The 18,310-nt window shown below is 51.3% G+C and overlaps 2 protein-coding genes across 13 annotated transcripts in view; one reads left to right on the top strand and one right to left on the bottom strand.

Moving 5' to 3' along the window:
- Nucleotides 1-379: 379 nt before the first annotated feature.
- On the bottom strand, nucleotides 380-12,531 carry C11H3orf18 (chromosome 11 C3orf18 homolog). Of its 6 annotated transcripts, XM_074836454.1 has the most exons (8): nucleotides 12,417-12,531; nucleotides 8,564-8,668; nucleotides 8,285-8,477; nucleotides 7,340-7,512; nucleotides 6,893-6,918; nucleotides 5,115-5,244; nucleotides 4,120-4,159; nucleotides 380-3,167 (listed from the first exon to the last, which is right to left on the bottom strand). In XM_074836454.1, exons 3-8 carry the CDS (start codon nucleotides 8,342-8,344, stop codon nucleotides 3,087-3,089), a joined length of 510 nt encoding a protein of 169 aa, XP_074692555.1. In that variant the 5' UTR covers nucleotides 8,345-8,477; nucleotides 8,564-8,668; nucleotides 12,417-12,531; the 3' UTR covers nucleotides 380-3,086. The 6 variants fall into 6 exon arrangements, with proteins under 6 accessions (XP_074692555.1, XP_074692554.1, XP_074692556.1 ...); XM_074836453.1 differs by having other exon boundaries at nucleotides 8,285-8,668; XM_074836455.1 differs by lacking the exons at nucleotides 4,120-4,159; nucleotides 7,340-7,512 and having other exon boundaries at nucleotides 380-3,112.
- A 192-nt stretch (nucleotides 12,532-12,723) lies between these two features.
- HEMK1 (HemK methyltransferase 1, mitochondrial release factors N(5)-glutamine) overlaps nucleotides 12,724-18,310 on the top strand; it is a 35,471-nt gene continuing 29,884 nt past the window's right edge. For 3 of the 7 annotated variants that reach the window (XR_012624737.1, XM_074836461.1, XM_074836466.1), the window contains exons 1-3: nucleotides 12,724-12,850; nucleotides 15,113-15,559; nucleotides 16,040-16,131. Coding sequence is in view for 6 of the 7 variants with exons in the window: in XM_074836461.1 (XP_074692562.1) it covers nucleotides 15,269-15,559; nucleotides 16,040-16,131 (383 nt within the window). In the remaining variant the exon portion in view is untranslated. Of the gene's footprint in view, nucleotides 12,856-13,318; nucleotides 14,104-14,772; nucleotides 15,560-16,039; nucleotides 16,132-18,310 lie in introns of those variants that run through there. The other 4 variants (XM_074836465.1, XM_074836464.1, XM_074836462.1 and 1 more) reach the window with 4 other exon arrangements.

Below are 18,310 nucleotides of genomic sequence, written 5' to 3' on the forward strand. Positions count from 1 at the left end.
AGAGCTGCAGGTGAGTTGATGAACCCCTACTTTGTCCAGGAATTCAGCTGGTTAAAGGATAACACGGCAAACAGACAAGTTGGAATTTGTCTTTCTGCTCTCTGGATGCCTAGGACCTGCTAGGCTGGAAGCTCCCGCCTTCCCAACTTTTCCACCAAGCACCAAGCCTTCCTGAAGAGGTCTGAGTTTCCATGATGTGGAGCACTAAACCTTGACCCCCACAGAGCTTGTCCTTCCAAGTTTTTCACACTTACTTCAGTCTTTGAAAGAGTAGGGGAATTCACTGCATACAAATTACCAACAGGTACTGAGGATACACTCCAGCAGTTTTCTGTGGAAAATGCAATGATGGGGGGGAAAAAAAGACAATTACACTAGATTTCATGTAAATAGTTTAATTATATTTCAATGCTTAAAACACAGAAACACTTGAATTAAATTACATCATAATGCTTCTGCTAAATTGTACATATACTTCCAAGAACTGTGAGAGGAGGCGCTACTGAACTAAAAGAATACTCCAGTACAAGCCCAGCAAATACCCGTAATATTCTCTTAGTCTTATTATCTGTACTGCTTTAATCTAAGGGCAGTCATCACAGGACAAAGCCTACCATTACAGGAAGAATGGTTAAAGAGAACTCCTCTGTAGGTATGTTTGTTATACAAGATACATCTCAGCATTAATGTGGAACAGGGTGCGTGTTTTCGCACCTGAGCTGGCAGATGCACTGCTTGGCAGCTGCCTGGGCAGCACATGGAGTTGGGTAAAGAGCACAAAGTAGGCTGTTGGTTTGAAGAAACAGCTCAGCTTACACTTGCCTTTTATTGAGTTTAAAACAACAAATGAAGTTCCCACCCTAAGAGTTCTAGAGGAAACATTGCAATTTAGGACAGCCATGCACCCCTGCTGCTGCTTGCATCCCTGTCCTGCTGCAGAGCGTGGGAGCGTGACAGGCAGTGACATGCCAGCTGCTGAAGGGAGCAATCTGATGTCTCTGTGGCTGGCCGCCCTCAGGGAGTGCTTGGAGGAGGGGTAAGTGTGCATGTGTGTGGGGTGGGATGCAGTTGCTCTCAGCTGGTCACAGAGGCATAACCTCTGGAAAGACCCACGGGTAGTGTCCAAATTCTAAGGACCTAAGCCAGATTACGCTGAGTATTTGTACCCACACACCTTCCTTCCAACAGTATCCCTGGAGTGCAAACACCAGCAACAACCAGCAGCCTGGGAGTGCCTCCTGCCAGATCAGGTGATGACACTCCCAACCCTAATATGCTCCCAGAACTCCCTGGTTTTAAAAGGAAAGAAGGATGCTCAAAATTTTATGCGACTTAGCCCTGCAAAACTGCCATGAGGGAAGCTGTGTCAGTGAGGGAGGGAGGGCTGGTAAGGAACTGTGCACTGCAGGGGTCAGTGGCACATGCCCAGGAAAAAGTCTGCATTTAATAAATACAGGAAAAAAAATCAATGGGGAGGAAAAAAAAATTATTCGGGAGAACAAAAACTAACTGGCAGGTCCAAACTTGCAACAAAGCATACTATACCTGGATTGCCACTCAGTGAAACTTCTCCTTGCATCAAGCCTGCCTTTAGATCTGCATTCAAATTTTGGCTTGCCCTCATTCCCTTTTGACTGGTGCTGTGGATGGAATATGACCTGACTGACAAATGCATGTACTGCAAAAAAACCAGGAGGTGATCAGTGCATGGCTGGGCACTGATGCTTGCATGCAGGCTCTGCTGCTGGCCCTTGGCCGCCGTGCTGGCCTGCAGCACTCAGGGCTGGTGGCCACCAAAAGGCTCTGCTGAGGACAGTCCCCATGCCACACTGCAGCATGCCAAGGTGGCCAGAGACCCCTTCACGCTCTCTCCCTCCTGCAGCCCTGAAGGACACACAGGCAGGGAGATGCTTCAGGGTTACAGGGAAACTCCTGGCTTACCTGTCTAGTCCCACCTTCTGCATTAGCGGGTGACATGAGCAGCGGCTAACACAAAGCTCCGTGTTTCCTTCAGCAGGAAGAAGAGAAGGCTCTGACTGCAGGTCCTGGCAGGTAAGGAAGCACGAACCAGCTGTTCAGTCACCTCTGGGGGCAGACATGGGGCTGTTGTAATGTTGAGCCAATACATGTTTTTTCTTATTTAAAAGAAAATATTTCAAGGCTTAATCTTTTTTCTGGATAACGCTCTGCACTGTAGAAACTTCCCTGAGCCAAAGCAGGAGGGGGATACATGGTATCGGAACCCCAGTTCTACTCGACTCCTCTGTGTGGCCCAAGCACCGTTATTCCTAGCTCAGCGGCAGGGAGTCACGTAGCCAGACACTGACACCCCCTGCCTCTAGCTGTGTGAATTGCCTGCTGTCTGTACGGCCGCCCTAATTTGGGATATTCAGCCACTTCCTCAGTTAAGATGTAATCAGCCAAATGTTCACCATTTCACTTTTTAAAGCTAATGAATTCCCCACACTTCAACATCACCCGGGGTGCACATTTATCAGCAGCCCACATGCCACAAGGCAGATAAGCCCATGGTATGTGTTTTCCCTGGCAAACCCCAGATTACCACTCAGTTAGGGGTGTCAGCCCTCCTTGCTCAAAGCGGCTTTGCTACCAGTCACCCCTCCGGGATGTCCCAAAGCTGCAGTCCCAGCACAGAGAGGCTGGTTCATCACTTTCCTTGGGGTCTGGTGGCACAATGCCAATGGGGAAGCTCTCTGAAACATGCACCTCTCTTCCTTCCCTGACCCAGAGAGCGCACACGTGTGCTCTGACAAGTTAATCTACAACAAAGCAGGCACTGTTCCTAAGCACGCAGCTTGGTAGATGGTATCACTCAGCACCAGCCCAGAAACTGGAGCTCAGGACCTTTTAGTGGTAACAGACTCACAAAAAAATCACCACTGCCATCACAAAGGGTTTGCTTCCCAAAGTGATGAAAGTTCCCAGTGCTTGTGCCCATTTGTAACACAAACCAACAGGGTGACCAGCTGGGCTCAGTGGATCGGCCATGCTTGCGGGAAGTCACTGGTTTGTTGGCTTCATCCTCCCCAGTCTCAGCACGATCCCAGAGCAGGGGCAGGTATTGTTCATGCATTGATGGCATTGGCAACGTCTGTGAACACAAGACGGCTGGGTCTCTGGAGGGCTCCTTGACTTGTCAGCAGAATCTGCATTGAAGCAGTGAAAGATGAGACCCAGCAAGTCTGCCTTTGCGCTGGTGCGTGTGCTTGGGCACAGACTGCACAGCACTGTAACTAGATTCCGCCCCTTACTAAGGGGAGGCTGACTGACTAACATGGCATTAACAAGGCTGTGACAGAAAAACAGAACAGGCCAGAGAGCAAGTCAGCACATCCATGCCAGTTTAAAATCCCCACATCATTGGATTACTGGGTCTCACTATTTATATATACAAGGCAGCATGAAAAGACTTGAAACATCAAGAAGGCCTGGAAACATGCCATAGACTGAACTTTGGCGGCTGTTTTAGACTCTCTCTCTCTTATTATGTTAAGCCTTTAAACTTGCGTACTTTCGAAGCAGAGGTATCTGTGCCTTAGCAAGCTCTGGAGGGATCTGAGGTATCCTGCTGGCCAGTCCCTGTATAGGAAGGATCTGCTTTTATTGTGCTAAGTTTAACTCTGGCCTTGTCATTTCCCCCCTTTACTACCTGAAGGGAAGTCCTCTATGTGCACTAATAAAGGGATCTGATGTTTTCCCAGCATGCGCTACTCAGAGGACAGGATCCTTTGCTTTTATACAATAGTATTTCTTGGTTTCCAAACCAGTGTATGGAATATGTTGACTACCTTTCATATTCCGACACGTACATCTCCTTTGTACTCTTCAGCATGTTGGGAAGCATGTCTCGAGGTAAATGTTTTCTAATTACAGTTGTATTTATTATCTCCTATTTCCCTTTCTGCTCATGCCAAGCTTGCTACAGATTATCTGAAGGTGTAAAGTGTGTGGAAACAGAGAACTGTTTGGGAAAACTCCTGCTCCCAGAACTGGAAAAGCAAGGGAAGACACGGGCAACACAGTGCAGCTGGAGAGGAATTCAAGAAAGGAGAGATGTCTACTCTAAGAGGAGGCTGCATCACTGGCTAAGAGACGTACCTGTTCCAACCATCCCTGCTGGCTCTGTCTTTCAGAAAGGCTTTTTGTGTGGTGGTGGTGGTGACAAAGAAAAGAGAAAACACTGTGAAGCTGGCTGCAAACCATGGTGAGAAGCCCTTCTTCCCTATTGCTCCTACCTCTTGGTACACTGGGGAAGGGGATAGCCTCTTGTCAAAGACCCCTCTGGACCATTAACCAAAAACAACTGGCCAAGCCATCAAGCTCTTTCCTAACTCAAAACTGTAGGAAGTCAGTGGTCTCTGAGGACCTTTTTTCTCAGCATGCTGCATGCCTTTGAACACTCAGAAGCGGTCAAAGCAAAGCCTTATTCCTCCCTCCCCAAATTCAAACAGAGAACCCTCCTCCCTTTCCTCTTTCTGAGCCATGCCTGCTCTGTGCCCGGCGAGGTTGCCTGGAGGTGCTGACAAGACCAGATGTGCCATGCCACAACAACGTGCAGGCTTTCTGCCTGCATTCTTCAGGGCTTGCAGCACAGTTACTGTTATGACTACAGGCTCTCCCTCAGCAAGGCCTTGTTCCACACTTGCATCTTAGGCAAACCAGGAATACCTTAAAACTGGCTGGAAGCTACTTGCTTTTCAGGGCCAGGGCAAAGGAGCCTCAGTGCTTTGTGGGCACTGAAGCCCCATCTCCCAGAAAATGGCATTCATGCTACTGCTCCCTTGTGGTGCCCAGAGTGATAAACTGTAGTAAACTCACCCTTAATTACTAAAGTTGCCCTTTTCTCTCTCCTAGTCAAGTAGAACCAGCACTTTGCCTTCCCCCGCTCTCTGTCCTAGTTGCCCAACTCTTCAGTCCACCCTAAGCACTCTAAAATGCTCAAGCCCCCTATCTCCAGGGCTGGCAAAGATGGGGGGGAAGTCCTCCTGAGGTCTTACATGGTTTCCTAATCGTACAGAAACTCTTTGACTCTACCAAAAGCAGTACAGGTACTAGTGGTTGTAGTAACAGACTTGCTGGCCCCTACTGCCTACCTTGCTCTGTGATGCCTGGGAAGATGCTGCATCTCGCCCATGTTCCAGCAGCTCCTGCTCCAGTTCATCCTGTTCCTCGGTGGGATCAAAGTTGTACATGGGCATGAGCTGGTGCCGTAGCTTCTCCAACCTGCCCACGGGAGGGAAGGGAAAGGGTTGGTTGAGAAGGACAGATGCTCAGGCTGCCTTCCCCACCCCACTGCTGAGGGTTTCTGCAGACTGCTTCTCCTGCTGCACAGGGATCCTGCTTTTGTTGCTCTTGCTGGATAAGGGTCATGTCCTGTCCTGCAGGGATGAGGATAAGAACCTACTACACACAGCTGGCAGGAGTGGAAGGTACCCAGACTGCAGTTACAGGGATTAATGGCCATCACTAATCTATGTTGGCAGGCATTACGCACAGAGGAATCAGACAGGGATTTCAGTTCCTGCAGACCTTAAAAGATCAAGCTTTATGTGGTAGGACAAAAGAGACGGTGGAACATACTGGCTAGACATTTTGCGACTTTTCCGCTGTCCCTCTGCCCACACAGCCAGTCCTGCCGTGTCACGCTGTCTGCCGGCAGAAGCCCACTTTTAGCTCCAGTCGTCTAAGAGCAGTACTTTAACTCTGGGGTTAAAGTACATAAAAATAAATAGAAAATAATAACAATAAATAGAAAACAGGAAAGACGTAGATTCTCATAGGAGGCTGATGTGTGTGGACAGACTGTTCTTACTCTTGTATTATTGCTCCAAGTGACAAGAGCTATAAACTATTACCCCAAGGGGTCTCCCTAAATAACTGGGCAGCTCAGAGATGGGAGGATGGATGGGTGGGCATGCTCCTGTGAAAACACTGAGCCCTGCCTTAGGCTGTAGTTGAGTTTCGGGTGGTGGGGGAGAGAAACACACAAGCCGTTACTGGCAGTGTCACCACAAGTATCTATTTTGGCAAGTGGTTGGATGACACATTCCCTCCCTGCATCTGTACGGGTTTGCCAACACAGCCATTATCTCCAGCAGTGCTACGTTCACAGGCCAAGCTTTAGCTGCCCCTGTGCCTAGATTTGGGCTTCAGGATCTGGCTTGGAAATTTTACAGTGGGCAGCAGTACTTCTTGAAGGTCCATGGCTAGGCCAGGCCTGCCACAGGGAGTCAGGCAGGGAGGGGGTACCGTATCTAATGGATCTTCACCAGTGTCTCTGCTGTCAGAGAAGGAAGAATCAAGACGTGTGTCTCCCTGCATGCTGCTCTCCTCTCTATTTTCAGTCAGGAGCTGAACAAGGAAATTAAGACACTAAGTCTTGGGCTAGAAAGCTGCCATCTCTGCACTGTGCTGCTGCCAGTTGCTGTGACTGCAGCTAAAGACGCCTTCAGCCTTGCAAGGCCAGTGTTACTGGCCCAGGCTGTTGGAAAGCAGTGATCTGGGAACATCTGAAACATGAGATCCACACCTCTCATGACAGAGTTCCCAGCTTCTTTATACGCTCATAACCCCTTCTTCTGTTTTAGTGCATCTCATAAATGAAGCATGAGGAGTTTGCAGGATCCCTAACCTCCTCCTGCTCAACCATGTTTTCCTTTCCAAAGCTGCAGAGGAGTCTTTGAAGCTCAGGTGGGCCAATACCAAGAGTGCAGTGTCCCTACCCCTGCTGCACTGACACACAGCTGATTCCCCATAGGCTTGTTCTCAGACAGCCATCCCTTACACTCCCCCCATCTCCCTGTCTCCTTCCTAGCTCTCTCTGCATTTTGAAGCACTGAGTTCCCTTCAGCCAACAACAGATGTTACTTACCTCTTCCTCTTCCTGATATACAGAACCTGAAGGAGAAAGAAAACTATCATTACAACAGTCCCAGTAGGATGGGGAACAGCTGAGAAAAGAAATTTTGGGCACAGGGCACAAAGGAGGTGTAGCAAGTCTGGTGTCACTGTGCACCAAAGCAGTGAGAAGGGAGAAGTGACAGCTGAAAATGAAATTTCATGTGCATCAGTGTAAGCTCAGTAGCACATCACGTCTGACACTAAGTGCTTGAGTGGCCTGTTATCAGATGTGTTAGTAGTAGTAAGAGTATTAGGTGTAGCTCAGCACACTTCTGCAGGACGTATGTTGCAATTTAAGAATGGATGAAGAACCTTCCCTTGGTGGTTTTCATCTGTAGATTTCCTACAGTGTAGAAGTGCTGTTACCCCCTCCCCAGTATAAAGGGAAGAAGCAAAGAGGGCATGCTCAGTGACTTGCCTCGTGTCAGCCAGTAAGAGTGGCTGCGCTGAGAAGAAAGTGAGGCTTTTGGCCTCCAGAGCCTTGTTCTGAGAACTACAAACGCTGGATGTTGCTCTTGGGAACTTATGACCGTTTCCAGGATAATGTTTCCAGGTTCTCTTAGGGGCTTTTGGAAAAACTCCTCCTTGGGCCTGCAATGAAATTTTGCAGTAGTCCCTTTCTGTAGGCTCCTCTGCCGGTTGTATTAGTGAAGCTCTTCCTCATACAAGGAATGGGAGCTTGCCGCTACCTTCTGTTCTCTGTTGACAGGTAAATGATCTGGTTATATATCAAAAGAACTGCAGCACTTGCAGTGCTTGTGTCGGGCCCAGAACTATAGTTTCTGAAAGCTTCTGCCTACGGCATTAATGGCAAGGTTAGGTACGCAGCAAATCCTCAAGGCCTTTGCTGATACCCAGCAAGCAGAACCTTGGAAATGCAGTCCAGAATCAGTCTAGCTAAAATGGATTCAGGCCGCTTTAATTCAAAAAGGCATGTCCACAGGGGAGATTAACGTGGTTTCAACAGTCTGCTTTAGAAGTCAATTTAGATGAACTTTTCTGGCCAGGTGCCCCGTGTTGACAAGGTTTAAATCAATGCAGCTGTTCCAGTTAACAAGTCAGAACAGAATCTGCTTTGTGTTCTTTTAACTGAACTTCCTATTGCTATTAAAAATAAATACTGATACTACATATGGCTTCCTCTAGGCCTGCTGAGCATCCCGTTCAGACTTGACCTCAGGGAGACTGCAGAAATACTGGAGCACTGGATAAAGGCCTTAAAAACAAAGGGATCTCAGTTCCCAGCAGTTCTGGGTGAGCCTTTAGTAGAATGCAAATTAATTATTCAACCCAGATCAGTCCTAGAGCCCCTTTGCCACGCTCCACCCTCAAGACACAGAAATATTTAGCAGGGCTCTCTTACCATAGCTACAGCCAACCCAATCACAGTAATGATCCCAAAGGACAGCAGCATTGTGCTCATGCTGGGTCCAGTGCTGGCCACATCTGGGATTTTAGTGCTGTTGAAACTGGTAGTCTCAGGGCTTATGGTCGCTGTTTCCGGTACAGTCACATCCAGAGTTGTCCTTGGGTCTGGCCTGGCCGTGGCGGTGGTGCTGTGATACAAGTCATGCACAGAGGGTGAGCTGTAACTCATCCTGCCAGCTCTTGGTAGCTCCTTGTACCAAGCTGTTGTCCTCACCCATCAGCTACAGAAGCGGAGAGCTGCCCTTCGTATCAAGGACCCTCATGCGAGACCTATCCTGTAGCATCACTGCCGATTGTTTTTCTTCACACTGGTCTCTGCCTAGGAAAGAATGAGAACAAATGAACAGCACAGAGCTCTTAGGGACAGGCACAACCTTTTCCAAAGCTTCCCAATTCACTAGTACAATTTTTGAGAGCAGCTCACAGATGCCCACTCAAAATAAGAGAAAGATTTTTCAAGGGTATTGAGAGCCCCTGAAGTCATGCCTGATTCACTTTAAGTCAGGGATATGCTCTCCCCTCGCTGCTTCAGCTCTGCCTCCTTGCAGGCACTTGGCAGATCTGTGTGGGGAACAACCTCAGAACCCCTGTCTTTGGTCTGCCTCAGGCTGAGGCAGATGGCTTCTATCCACCCTGGGAGACACAGCGTTTTCCTGCTCCTGCCTCTTGCTTTTAATTTTTGGAAAGTTATATGGATGCCCTTAAGTTTATCAGTGGGAACACATCCAATAAAATGGCACTCAGCTATGAGGCATCCGTATCTCAGGATGCTTTTTATTGAATCCAAAGTAGGACTTCCCTGTTGAGGTAGTCACTGGTGACTGGTAAGTCTGTGCAGTATCCATCGCCTCACTGCACCATCCATTGCCCTGCTGTCCCTCAGCCCACACGCTCTGGAAAGGCAGCTTCCTTAAAGCAGGGGGTTGCACCGGTCCCCCATCTGCTACTAAAGACAGGAAGTCTCTCTCAAGTCCCCCATGAAAGCACCCACTCAATCTTAGTCATGCACTGCTAATTATCAATATTAATTTCAAAATGAGTCCAATTTTGGATTGGAGTTGTGAAATTTGATAGATCTATTCATGCTGAAAACATGAAAGGCTTTAATTGCTTCATGCTTCAGTTGTGCAAATGATCAGGAGTTGCAAAACACCATGGGATGATCCTATGGGAAGTATTTGCACAACTTGGTTTATAAAACCACTGTGTATAACATTAGTTCAGCAATTGCTTCCATGAAAATGCAGCTACCTCTGGACCGGAGCAGTGCCGACCATGAGAACTACTGTAGCAGTCCTCTGGTAATTTCTCTGCAGTTTAGCAGACATTACATCTCTGGACTGGAATGCAGCCGGGACATAGGGGTTAATGAGCTCTGAATAGAAAGGATGTGCCTGCAAAGAGAAATGAGCCATTGTTCTGCTCCACTCTGTTCTATTCTAGGCAAGGTTATTGCACAGTTCCCATTACTGTGACACCTTACTGCTGTCCACAACTGCATTAAGCAGTGTGATTAACATCTGTCACTAACAACTGAAGCGGAGAAGTCACACCAGGCAAACAGCACCAGGCTGCCCCGTGGTCAGTAAGCAACCCAAGTAGCCACCTTGGCTTGCACAGCACTTGTCCTGCATCTCCCTGAGCAGGTAAATCGCTGACCAGACACACAGCATCTGTCTCACAGCTCCCTGTGAACAACTTTGCGAAGCAGGAGTTGCTGGGGGATTCTGAAGTGCCTGGGAGCCTGTGGGAGCTGTCAAACTCCCATGAATTTCTAGAGAAGTGTGAAGAAAACAGTTCTGGCCTGGTCCCACCTAACATCATGCTGAGGGCTGAGTTCATTGCAGCGGAAAGGGAGCGTGTCCTTCACTGACCACCATGCACGCCTAGTTTAAACCATGTGGCACCTGGATTTCCCCAGCTATTACTGATCACAGCGGAGCTCAGGTGTAGTGGACACTTGGGCACAAAGATGGCAAATATGAGATGCGAGTGCCACAACAGCAACAGCAGCTACAGCCCAGCAGGGAAAGGGAAGGAACTGTTGAGCAGGTTACTGGGCAGAGTGGGCAGCTGCTGAGAGAATCATTGATTTGTGCTATTCAGGGAAACTCTCCATGACTGTAATTCACATTTTAAAAAAAAAGCCACCACCAAGGAAACAAAAAGTAGAAAAAGAGCCTAAGTGAAAGGAGTGAAGCAGGCCTAAGGGCTTTGCAAGGTATGGCTCTAGAGCTTGAACAGCTCCAGAATTTTGGAAACAAAACTCAATGCAGTGTCAGTTTTGGAAAAACCACTGGAACTTGGATGTTGAAGGTGATACCAAGCCTTTGGGTGAGACCCTTTCTGTATGGACCACACACTGTGCTGCTGTGCATTGCTCCTCTGAATAAAGTTAGGCAAGGTTAAAATTAGCCAGCTGAAGATTTAGTCAAGTGGGAATGGAGGCTCTTGTTCATCCTCTCAGGGTCCTGTCCATGCTGAAGGATTCCCAAGCCCAGAGACCTAGCTCTAAAAGCAATCCTGTATGAAAGGTTTGACATGGCTTAGACAACTAGTTCCAGGTCCAGATGAGGGTATTTCTGTTCCCAAGCCCCTTCTGATCCAGGTTTCAGAGGGCCAGATGGAGAGGCTGGCTGCAAGTACGGCCCAGGGCCCATGACTGACAATGGTAGAGCTGGGGGTGGATGATCTTTCCCACCACCTTCCTTTCCCAGTTGTCATCCTGGTGCTGGAAGTTTGATCTGCAGGCTGGGCACACTCCAAGTCTCTGATGGCTGCTCTAGGGCCAGGGTCAGCTACTACCTATCGCTGGCAGGTTTCAGCATCGTCCATGCACAAATAGAACAGAAGAGGAACCAGATCCTCAGCTGCTGCGAGCTGGCATTCTTCCATTGCCTGCACCAACAGAGCTGCTCACACAGCCAGGACCGCTCTGTGCTGGGCTCTGCTGGGTCTGGGAACACACTTGTGTCCTAAGCCAGCAATTCCAAACTGGTCTCTGATAGGCACTGCAGTGGCCAACACCTCTGAGATGCAGAACACCATGTCAGGCACTAGCTTGAGGCTGCTGGCTTTTCTGAGTCTTGGTTTTAATCTCTGCGCTTCAGTTTCCTCTCAGCTATGACAGGAATAGAGGTTTGTGTCACAGGGATGAAGACGGGTCACGGGGTCTCTGGATGAAGAAGGCAAATAATAACTAGTATTTTTTCTGCATTACTTCACCGAGATGAAGCATCTCTAGTAAATTCAGCAATGGAAGCAGCACTGGGTCGCTGTTGGCTATGGGATGTGGCTGCCCAGTGTGTGAACTTGTGGCTTCCTCTCCCGCTGGGGCAGGGCTGGTCAGGCCCCGGGGTGGGGGGAAGCCCCGGCCGCCTGTGCCCGCTGTCCCGCAGCCCTTCAGCTGTCACCCTCCGGCTGCCAGCGGGGCGCCGCGGGCCCCGGCACCGGCCTGGGGACACTCCCAGCAACGTCACCGCTCCTCCGGCCCCGCGCCGATGGAAAACTGAAGCACAAGCAACCGCGCCGGCCCCCAGCCCCCCTGGGCAGTGCCGCCCCCCGCCTGGCCGCGGGACTCTGCCCCTGCGCGAAGTCACTTTCCCCGTCCCGGGGAGAAGTTTCCAGGCGGATAACGGGTCGTACGGCCCTTCCCGCTACGCAACGCTACCCAGGCGCTGCGGGATCAGCCCCGGGGCTCGCCGCCGGCTCCATGCCGCAATGCTGCCTGCGCTCCCCGCCCGCCGCCCGCAGCGCTCCGCCTCGCCCGGCCCGGCCGGGGCTGGGCGGGCCTCGCCGGGGCGGCCGCGACCGGGACGGTGTCAGGCACAGCGCGGGACGGGGTCGGGCACAGCGCGGGACGGGGTCGCCCGCCCTCCCCCGCCACCGGGAGGCCGCGGCCCAGCGGCACGGGACGGGGCGGTGCGGTGCGGTGCGGCCGGCCGCCCCCGCCGCCCAGCCCGCCGCTGCGCCCCTCCCCGGAGGCAGCCACGTTACAGCGCCGCGCCCCCCCCACCGGGGCGGCCGCTGCCCGCCGGCGCCCCCGGCCCGCCAGGGCCGGCACTTACTGAGCGCTCCCCGCTGAGGCGTCCGGTCCCCCCGGAGCGCCGCCGGCGGTGGGGCCGCCGGGGGGCCGCGCCCTCGGCCGCGGGGCCGCGCTGCCCGCGGGGGGCGGGCCGGGCCGGACCGGGCCGGGCCGGGCGCCTCAGCTCCGCGCGCACAGCTGCACGGCCGGCGGCCCCGCCCCGCCGCTCTGCGCCCCAGGCGATTGGCCGGCGCCCGCAGGCCTCGGCTTGCGATTGGCTAGCGCGCCTGTCACTCGTGGTGTGGGGCGGTGGCGGGCGGGCGGTGTGGCGGCGCTCGGTGAGCGGCGGGAGCGTCTCGGCTGTGCGGCCCTTCCCTCCGCACCCGTTCCGCGAGCACACCCCCCCCCCCCCCCGCCTCAGACTGAGGTGTGGGAGCCGGCTGCGCCTCCAGCCTCGCTGGTGGCGGTAGCCGTGAGGTGAGGTGAGGTGAGGTGAGGTGTCGCTGGGCGGGCGCGCTCGCCCGCCTCTGAGGAGTCCCCGGGCCTGCCGCCGCCCCGGTGAAGGGACCCGGCGGGCAGCGCCGCTGTGCAGGCCAGGCGGGGCGCCTGGCATTGGTCAGGGTATGGCGTGTGCAGGGAAGGCCGGACTCCGGTCCCGGCGGTGCTCTGCGGGGTTCCTGTACCGCCGGAGATCCACCCGGTCACGGAGATGAGGCGGGGGGGGGGGGGGGGGGGGGGGGGTGTCAGCTTCCTGGCTGGCAAATGGGGACTTGTACCCCCCGCTACATCCCCCCGGGGCGGCCGGCGGGGCTGACTGCTGCCCCAGCCGCGGAAAGGTTGGACTGGGGTGGCGCCAGGCCCAGCTCCTGCCCGAGCCTGCGGGTGGCGCCAGGCCCAGCTCCTGCCCGAGCCTGCGGGTGAGCCAGGGAACGTGGGGCAGGGGCCGAGAGCGGGACAGGCCGTGCCCTTCGGCAGCCAGCGGTGACTGCAGTGAGTGGGGAACCGGGGGTTGAATGGACTAAACCACAGAACTGCAGGAAAAAAAGTGTATTCCCCACCTGTGTGCAAACAGGTATTTGCACCAAGTAGTAGCATACAGGGACTGTTCTTGGCAGGGACTTCACATCAGTAGCTGCTCTCCTTTATTAATAATGACAGTAGTGGCAGCATTGTTCTAGCCATGGCCAATTAAGTCTTATCTGCCTCCCTAAGAATACTAATGGTTAATGTTTTGTTCCTTTAGTGTTCCTCTTGTGGCAGTATCCCCAAAACAGGGAGTGGGGAACTGCTTGGGTAAAGACTGTAGCTGTCAGACTGCTTATACATAAGATAAAGGCAAGTTTTCATAGGGGCAGTTTATCTCTGCTGGGGGTAATGAAGGTGGTAAGAAGGGGATCCTTGGGCTCTTAGAGCACCAACCCTTTTGCTAGGAGGTAAGCCAATCTTGAGATCTTTGCTGCATGGTATTCCCTCTGCTGCTTCCCTGGGCTCTGTTTGGTTTGATTTTGCAAAGGAGGGCAGTCGAGGCCTGACTTCCCACAGTTTCACTGTGCAGCAAGAGCAGGGCAGGCCCCATGTTGCTGCCTGTGCAGGTGCCTGGTGCAGCAGGGTCCAGGGCTGCTGTGGGGCTTCAGTGTGCCCAGGTGGGAGCTGACCCAGATCTCCCTGCAGCAGCACTCCTACAGCACGGAGAGCCACCCACCCTGGGTGCTGCCAGCTGCTCTGGAGAGGTATTTTGTTTGGTGGTTTTCTGGAGGAATTGGAGGGGGGGAGATTGTGGCCTCTCTGAGACAGTGATGAAAAGCAGCCATCAATAAAGGAATGGAAATGGGTGCTCAGGGAAACCCACAGTGGCTCCAGGGACTGTGAGTCAGAAGGGAGGGGGGCACTCATCTCTGATGGATCACAGCAGGAAAGTGGGATTGTTGTTCTGTTTGTCTCACACAGTTCCAAGTGTGATATGCAGCAGCTGTTTTGTAAAGTTTCATTCCCTTTGTCTCCTGCAGTCATCTTGTTTGTTTTTCTTCCCCCTCTGCTTGTTCTCTCCTTTAAGAGACTGACTTCTCTCTGGCAGGGTTTGCCTTTTCTGGCCTTCGCATCTTTCAACTGTTTCTCTTCCCTTTAGTTGTACCTTACGAGTTTTTCTCCTTCCTCTGCTCTTAGTAGCTCAGCCCAGGCTCTGTGGCCCCTTGTCTGTTCTCTGGGGATGGTGCGAGTGTGGGAGACCCTTGACACGTGGAGTCAGGATCTTCTGTGAGCACACCCACTAACCTAGGCCTTGTGGTTTATGAAAAGAGAGAAGAATAAAAGAAATAAATTAGCAGAAGGCTGAAGGTCTTCTTGTAGGGAACCAGGGTGACCTGCCCATGGGGTGGAGAGCCAAGGGCTGGAGCTGAAGGTTGCTGTGTTTGTGGCTTTCTGGGACCAAGGACAGGCAGGAGTGCTGTGCCTGTGTGTAGGCACGCTCGCTTCCACCCTCCCATGGGCACGAACTGGCTGCCCAGTAGCTCTGGCCTGTGGAGATGGGCAGCTCTGTGAAGAAATGGGTTGCAGTGGCAGAGCTGGTTACCTGTCACCTGAGTCTTTTCTTGGGGTGATCCTCTGTTACTCTTAGGGTGTGAGTAGTTGGTTTTGTACCTGTGGGCTGGGATTAGGGCAAGCAGTCTGCATTCTGTCAGAGGGGAACCAGTGATTTGCTAGCCCAAGGGATTCAGGCTGTACTCTTGCCTTCTTTTCTAGACCCGAGGAGCTGCAAACCAGTGCCATTTTCATGCTGCCCTGAGGAGAATCCACTGACTGTGGTCAGCTGGTGCTTAGCCACAGTGGCTTGTGGTAGCACCAAATGTCCTGTGAGTCTCAGCACTGACTAGATCAGCTGATGGTAATGAGGAACACATGTGGAAGGCAGCAACTGATTTCACGACAATGAGATGCCTCACCCACCCACTGCTCAGGAGGTTGTTGGGTCTCTCACCTCTGTGCCTGCCAGGGGGATTGAGTCAAAGTAAAGGTCCTATCCTCAGTCCAAAGCGGTTACCTCTGAGGCAGAGCTGCAGTGCAAGACCTGGGCTCGTAACTGCCACTGATGCGGTCAACTACTGGCAGAAGGTGTTTGAGGCAAATGGGATCCCTGAAGCACGAGAATCCAGTGAATATATCGTGTCATTTGTCCTGGGAGCAAAAACAGTTAAGTAATAGGAAAGGAATAAGGTCTGTGCATGCCTCTCACTTTTGTCATTTTGGTTGAATCCCTTGCCTTTCTTTTTATCTCACTTATAGGAAGTAGAACAACTTTTCCTTCCTTAGATGGCAGAAATAGTGAAGCATAGTTTATTAATGCCAGTAGAACACTTGGGGTCTCTTAAATGTCTTCTTTTGCAGAGACTGAAATGTAAGACAATGACACATACACCTGTGCTGTACCCTCATTTGCCTGGTGGAATGGTTCTTAATTTAACCTATTCCTCTGAGCCCTGAAAAGTAGCAGAAGAACAGTTGTATAGCTTTGTTTTTAAACATGCAGATAGGTTCTCCTAATCGTTTGTGGTTTCCAGCAGTCCCAGGCACATGTGTTTGTCAGCATGTGCTGGGTCCCCCTGGAGGATGCCCTTGGGAGGGTGCAGAGGACACCCAAGGGCACAGGTTTTAAAGTGAACTTGTCTTCAGTTTCAGAGCTTGAATTCCAAAAGCCTCTACACTCCGCTTACAGCAGTGCAGCAGGAGCAAATCCAGCAGCTGAGCAACAAGCGACTAGAAAGGTAAGAGCATCCTCTTACAGTCATTCCTTTGGAGAGTTTTCCTTCAGTCTTAATGCAGCCAGAATTATGGTAGCAGAGAGAAAGCTGGAGACCATTAGCAGCTGACGTGTCAAGTAGCAGTGCTGTGTCTCTCATGGTGACTCAGGTGATGGGCGTTTGCTGTTGTGGGTAGCAAATCACCTGTCTGTCCTGTCTGGGAGCAAAGAGGGTTTAAGGGGTGTTGCAGAGGAGCAGGAAACTGGCAGTACTGACTCTGAGTTGGGTACATTTTCATTAAGCCCTTCTGTGCTTACAAAATTTAGCTTTGGCCCCTTCTGTCTGATTCAGCGCTTTCTTCAGCTGCCAGTCCTATACTGGTCTATGGTGTTGCTGTGCTTTGCTTTTTAGGCTTTCCTAGCAGAGGGATTCCCCTCGTGTTTAGAAGTGTCCTTGACTGCTGTAGCTTTGGTCTCCATTTGGCCCCCATTTGCTTGCTTTGTGTAAGGGATTCTCTTAGTGCAAAAATTAAATGGGTTTGGTGTGAAGGAGCTACCTGTAATCAGGCTGGGCCTGCGGAGTAGTGTGTGGGGAGAGGAAATATTCAGGAACTTGGATCATTCAGAAGGGTGGGAGATGCTTGGGAGTATGTTTGGAGGTAGCATCTTCCTGCTTGTTTACATGGGTGTGGTTATGATGTGGATCCTCATTTTGCTGTGCAGATCAATCCTGCCATGTCTTACGCAGGTTCTGAGGGTTTTTCAGGGAGTCAGTCTGTTAGCAGTGGTTACTGTTTGTAGGATCTGAGTGTCTTCCCTGAAATTTTCCTGCTGCTCTTGAGTCTTGTGTTAGGAGCAGAAATGCAAAATTTCCAGAGCTGTTTGACTTGCAAGTTGCTCTGTCTTAAGTGCTGTTAAGGTTGCAAAAAATATCTGCTGTTCTACATGAAGAAGTGAGGTATGATGCCTCACAGCAGCTGAAAACATGGCCCCAAAATTCACAGAATCATGAAATCATGGAGGTTGATGGGGACCTCTGGAAATCTAGTCCACTGTTCCTGCTCAAAGCAGGATCAACTAGAGCAAGTTGCTCAGAGCCATGCCCAATTCAGTTTTTAATATATCCAAAGACAAATACTATACAGTCTCTGTGGACAGCCTGTTCCAGTGTTTGACCACCCTCACAGTGTTTAAAAAAAGAAAAGAAAAAAAAAAAGGGGGGGGGGGTGGTTCTTAGGTTTAAATGGAATTTTCTGTATTTCAGTCTGTGTCCTTTGCCTGTCTTTTCACTGGATACCACTGAAAAGAGTCAGGCTCCGTTGCCTTTACTCCATCTCACCACATACATATGGTTATTGATGAGATTTCCCTCCCCTGACCCCCCAGCCTGAGCCTTCCCTTCTCAAGGCTAAACCGTCCCAGCTCTCGGTCTCACTCCTTGTATGTCAGATGCTCCAATCCCTTAATCATCTTAATGGCCATTTGTTGGACTTACTCCAGTATGTCCATGTCTCTTGTGTACTGGGAGCCCAGCACTGCAGATGTTTCCTTCCAGTGCTGAGTAGAGGGGAAGGATCCCCTCCCTCGACCTTCTGGCAACGCTCTGCCTAATGCAGCCCAGGGAGCCATTGGCCTTTGCTGCAAGGGCACACTGCTGGCTCATTGTCAACTTGTCCACTGGCTCCCCAGGGCCTTTTCTGCAAGGCTGCTGTCCAGCTGGTTGGCCCTCAGCCTGTACTGGTGCATGGGGTTATTCCTCCCCAGTTTATAGGACTTCACATTACTTTTTGCTGGATTTCATGAGGTTCCTGTCAGCCTGTTTCTCCAGCCTCCTGAGGTCCCTCTGAAAAGTAGAACACCCATCTGGCCTGTTAACCACTTCTCCCAGTTTTCTGTCATCTGCAGCCATGCCAAGGGTGCTCTCTGTCCCTTCATCCAAATCATTAATGAAGATGTTTTGCTATATTGGGCCCACTGTTGACCCCAGGGGCACTCCACTAGTCATCGGCCTTCAGCTGAACTTTGTGCATTGGACGCAGCCCTCCAAGTCTGCCAGTTCAGTCAATTTTCATTCCACCTCACTTATCTAGTCCATACTTCATCAGCTTGTATATGAGGATGCTATGGGAGACAGTATCAGAACCATTAGGAAAGTCAAAATAAACAGTATCGATTACTCTTGCCCCATGTACCAAGCTAGTCAT

Source organism: Strix aluco, chromosome 11, assembly GCF_031877795.1.
Source record: "Strix aluco isolate bStrAlu1 chromosome 11, bStrAlu1.hap1, whole genome shotgun sequence".
In the NCBI taxonomy this organism is placed as follows: Eukaryota; Metazoa; Chordata; class Aves; order Strigiformes; family Strigidae; genus Strix; species Strix aluco.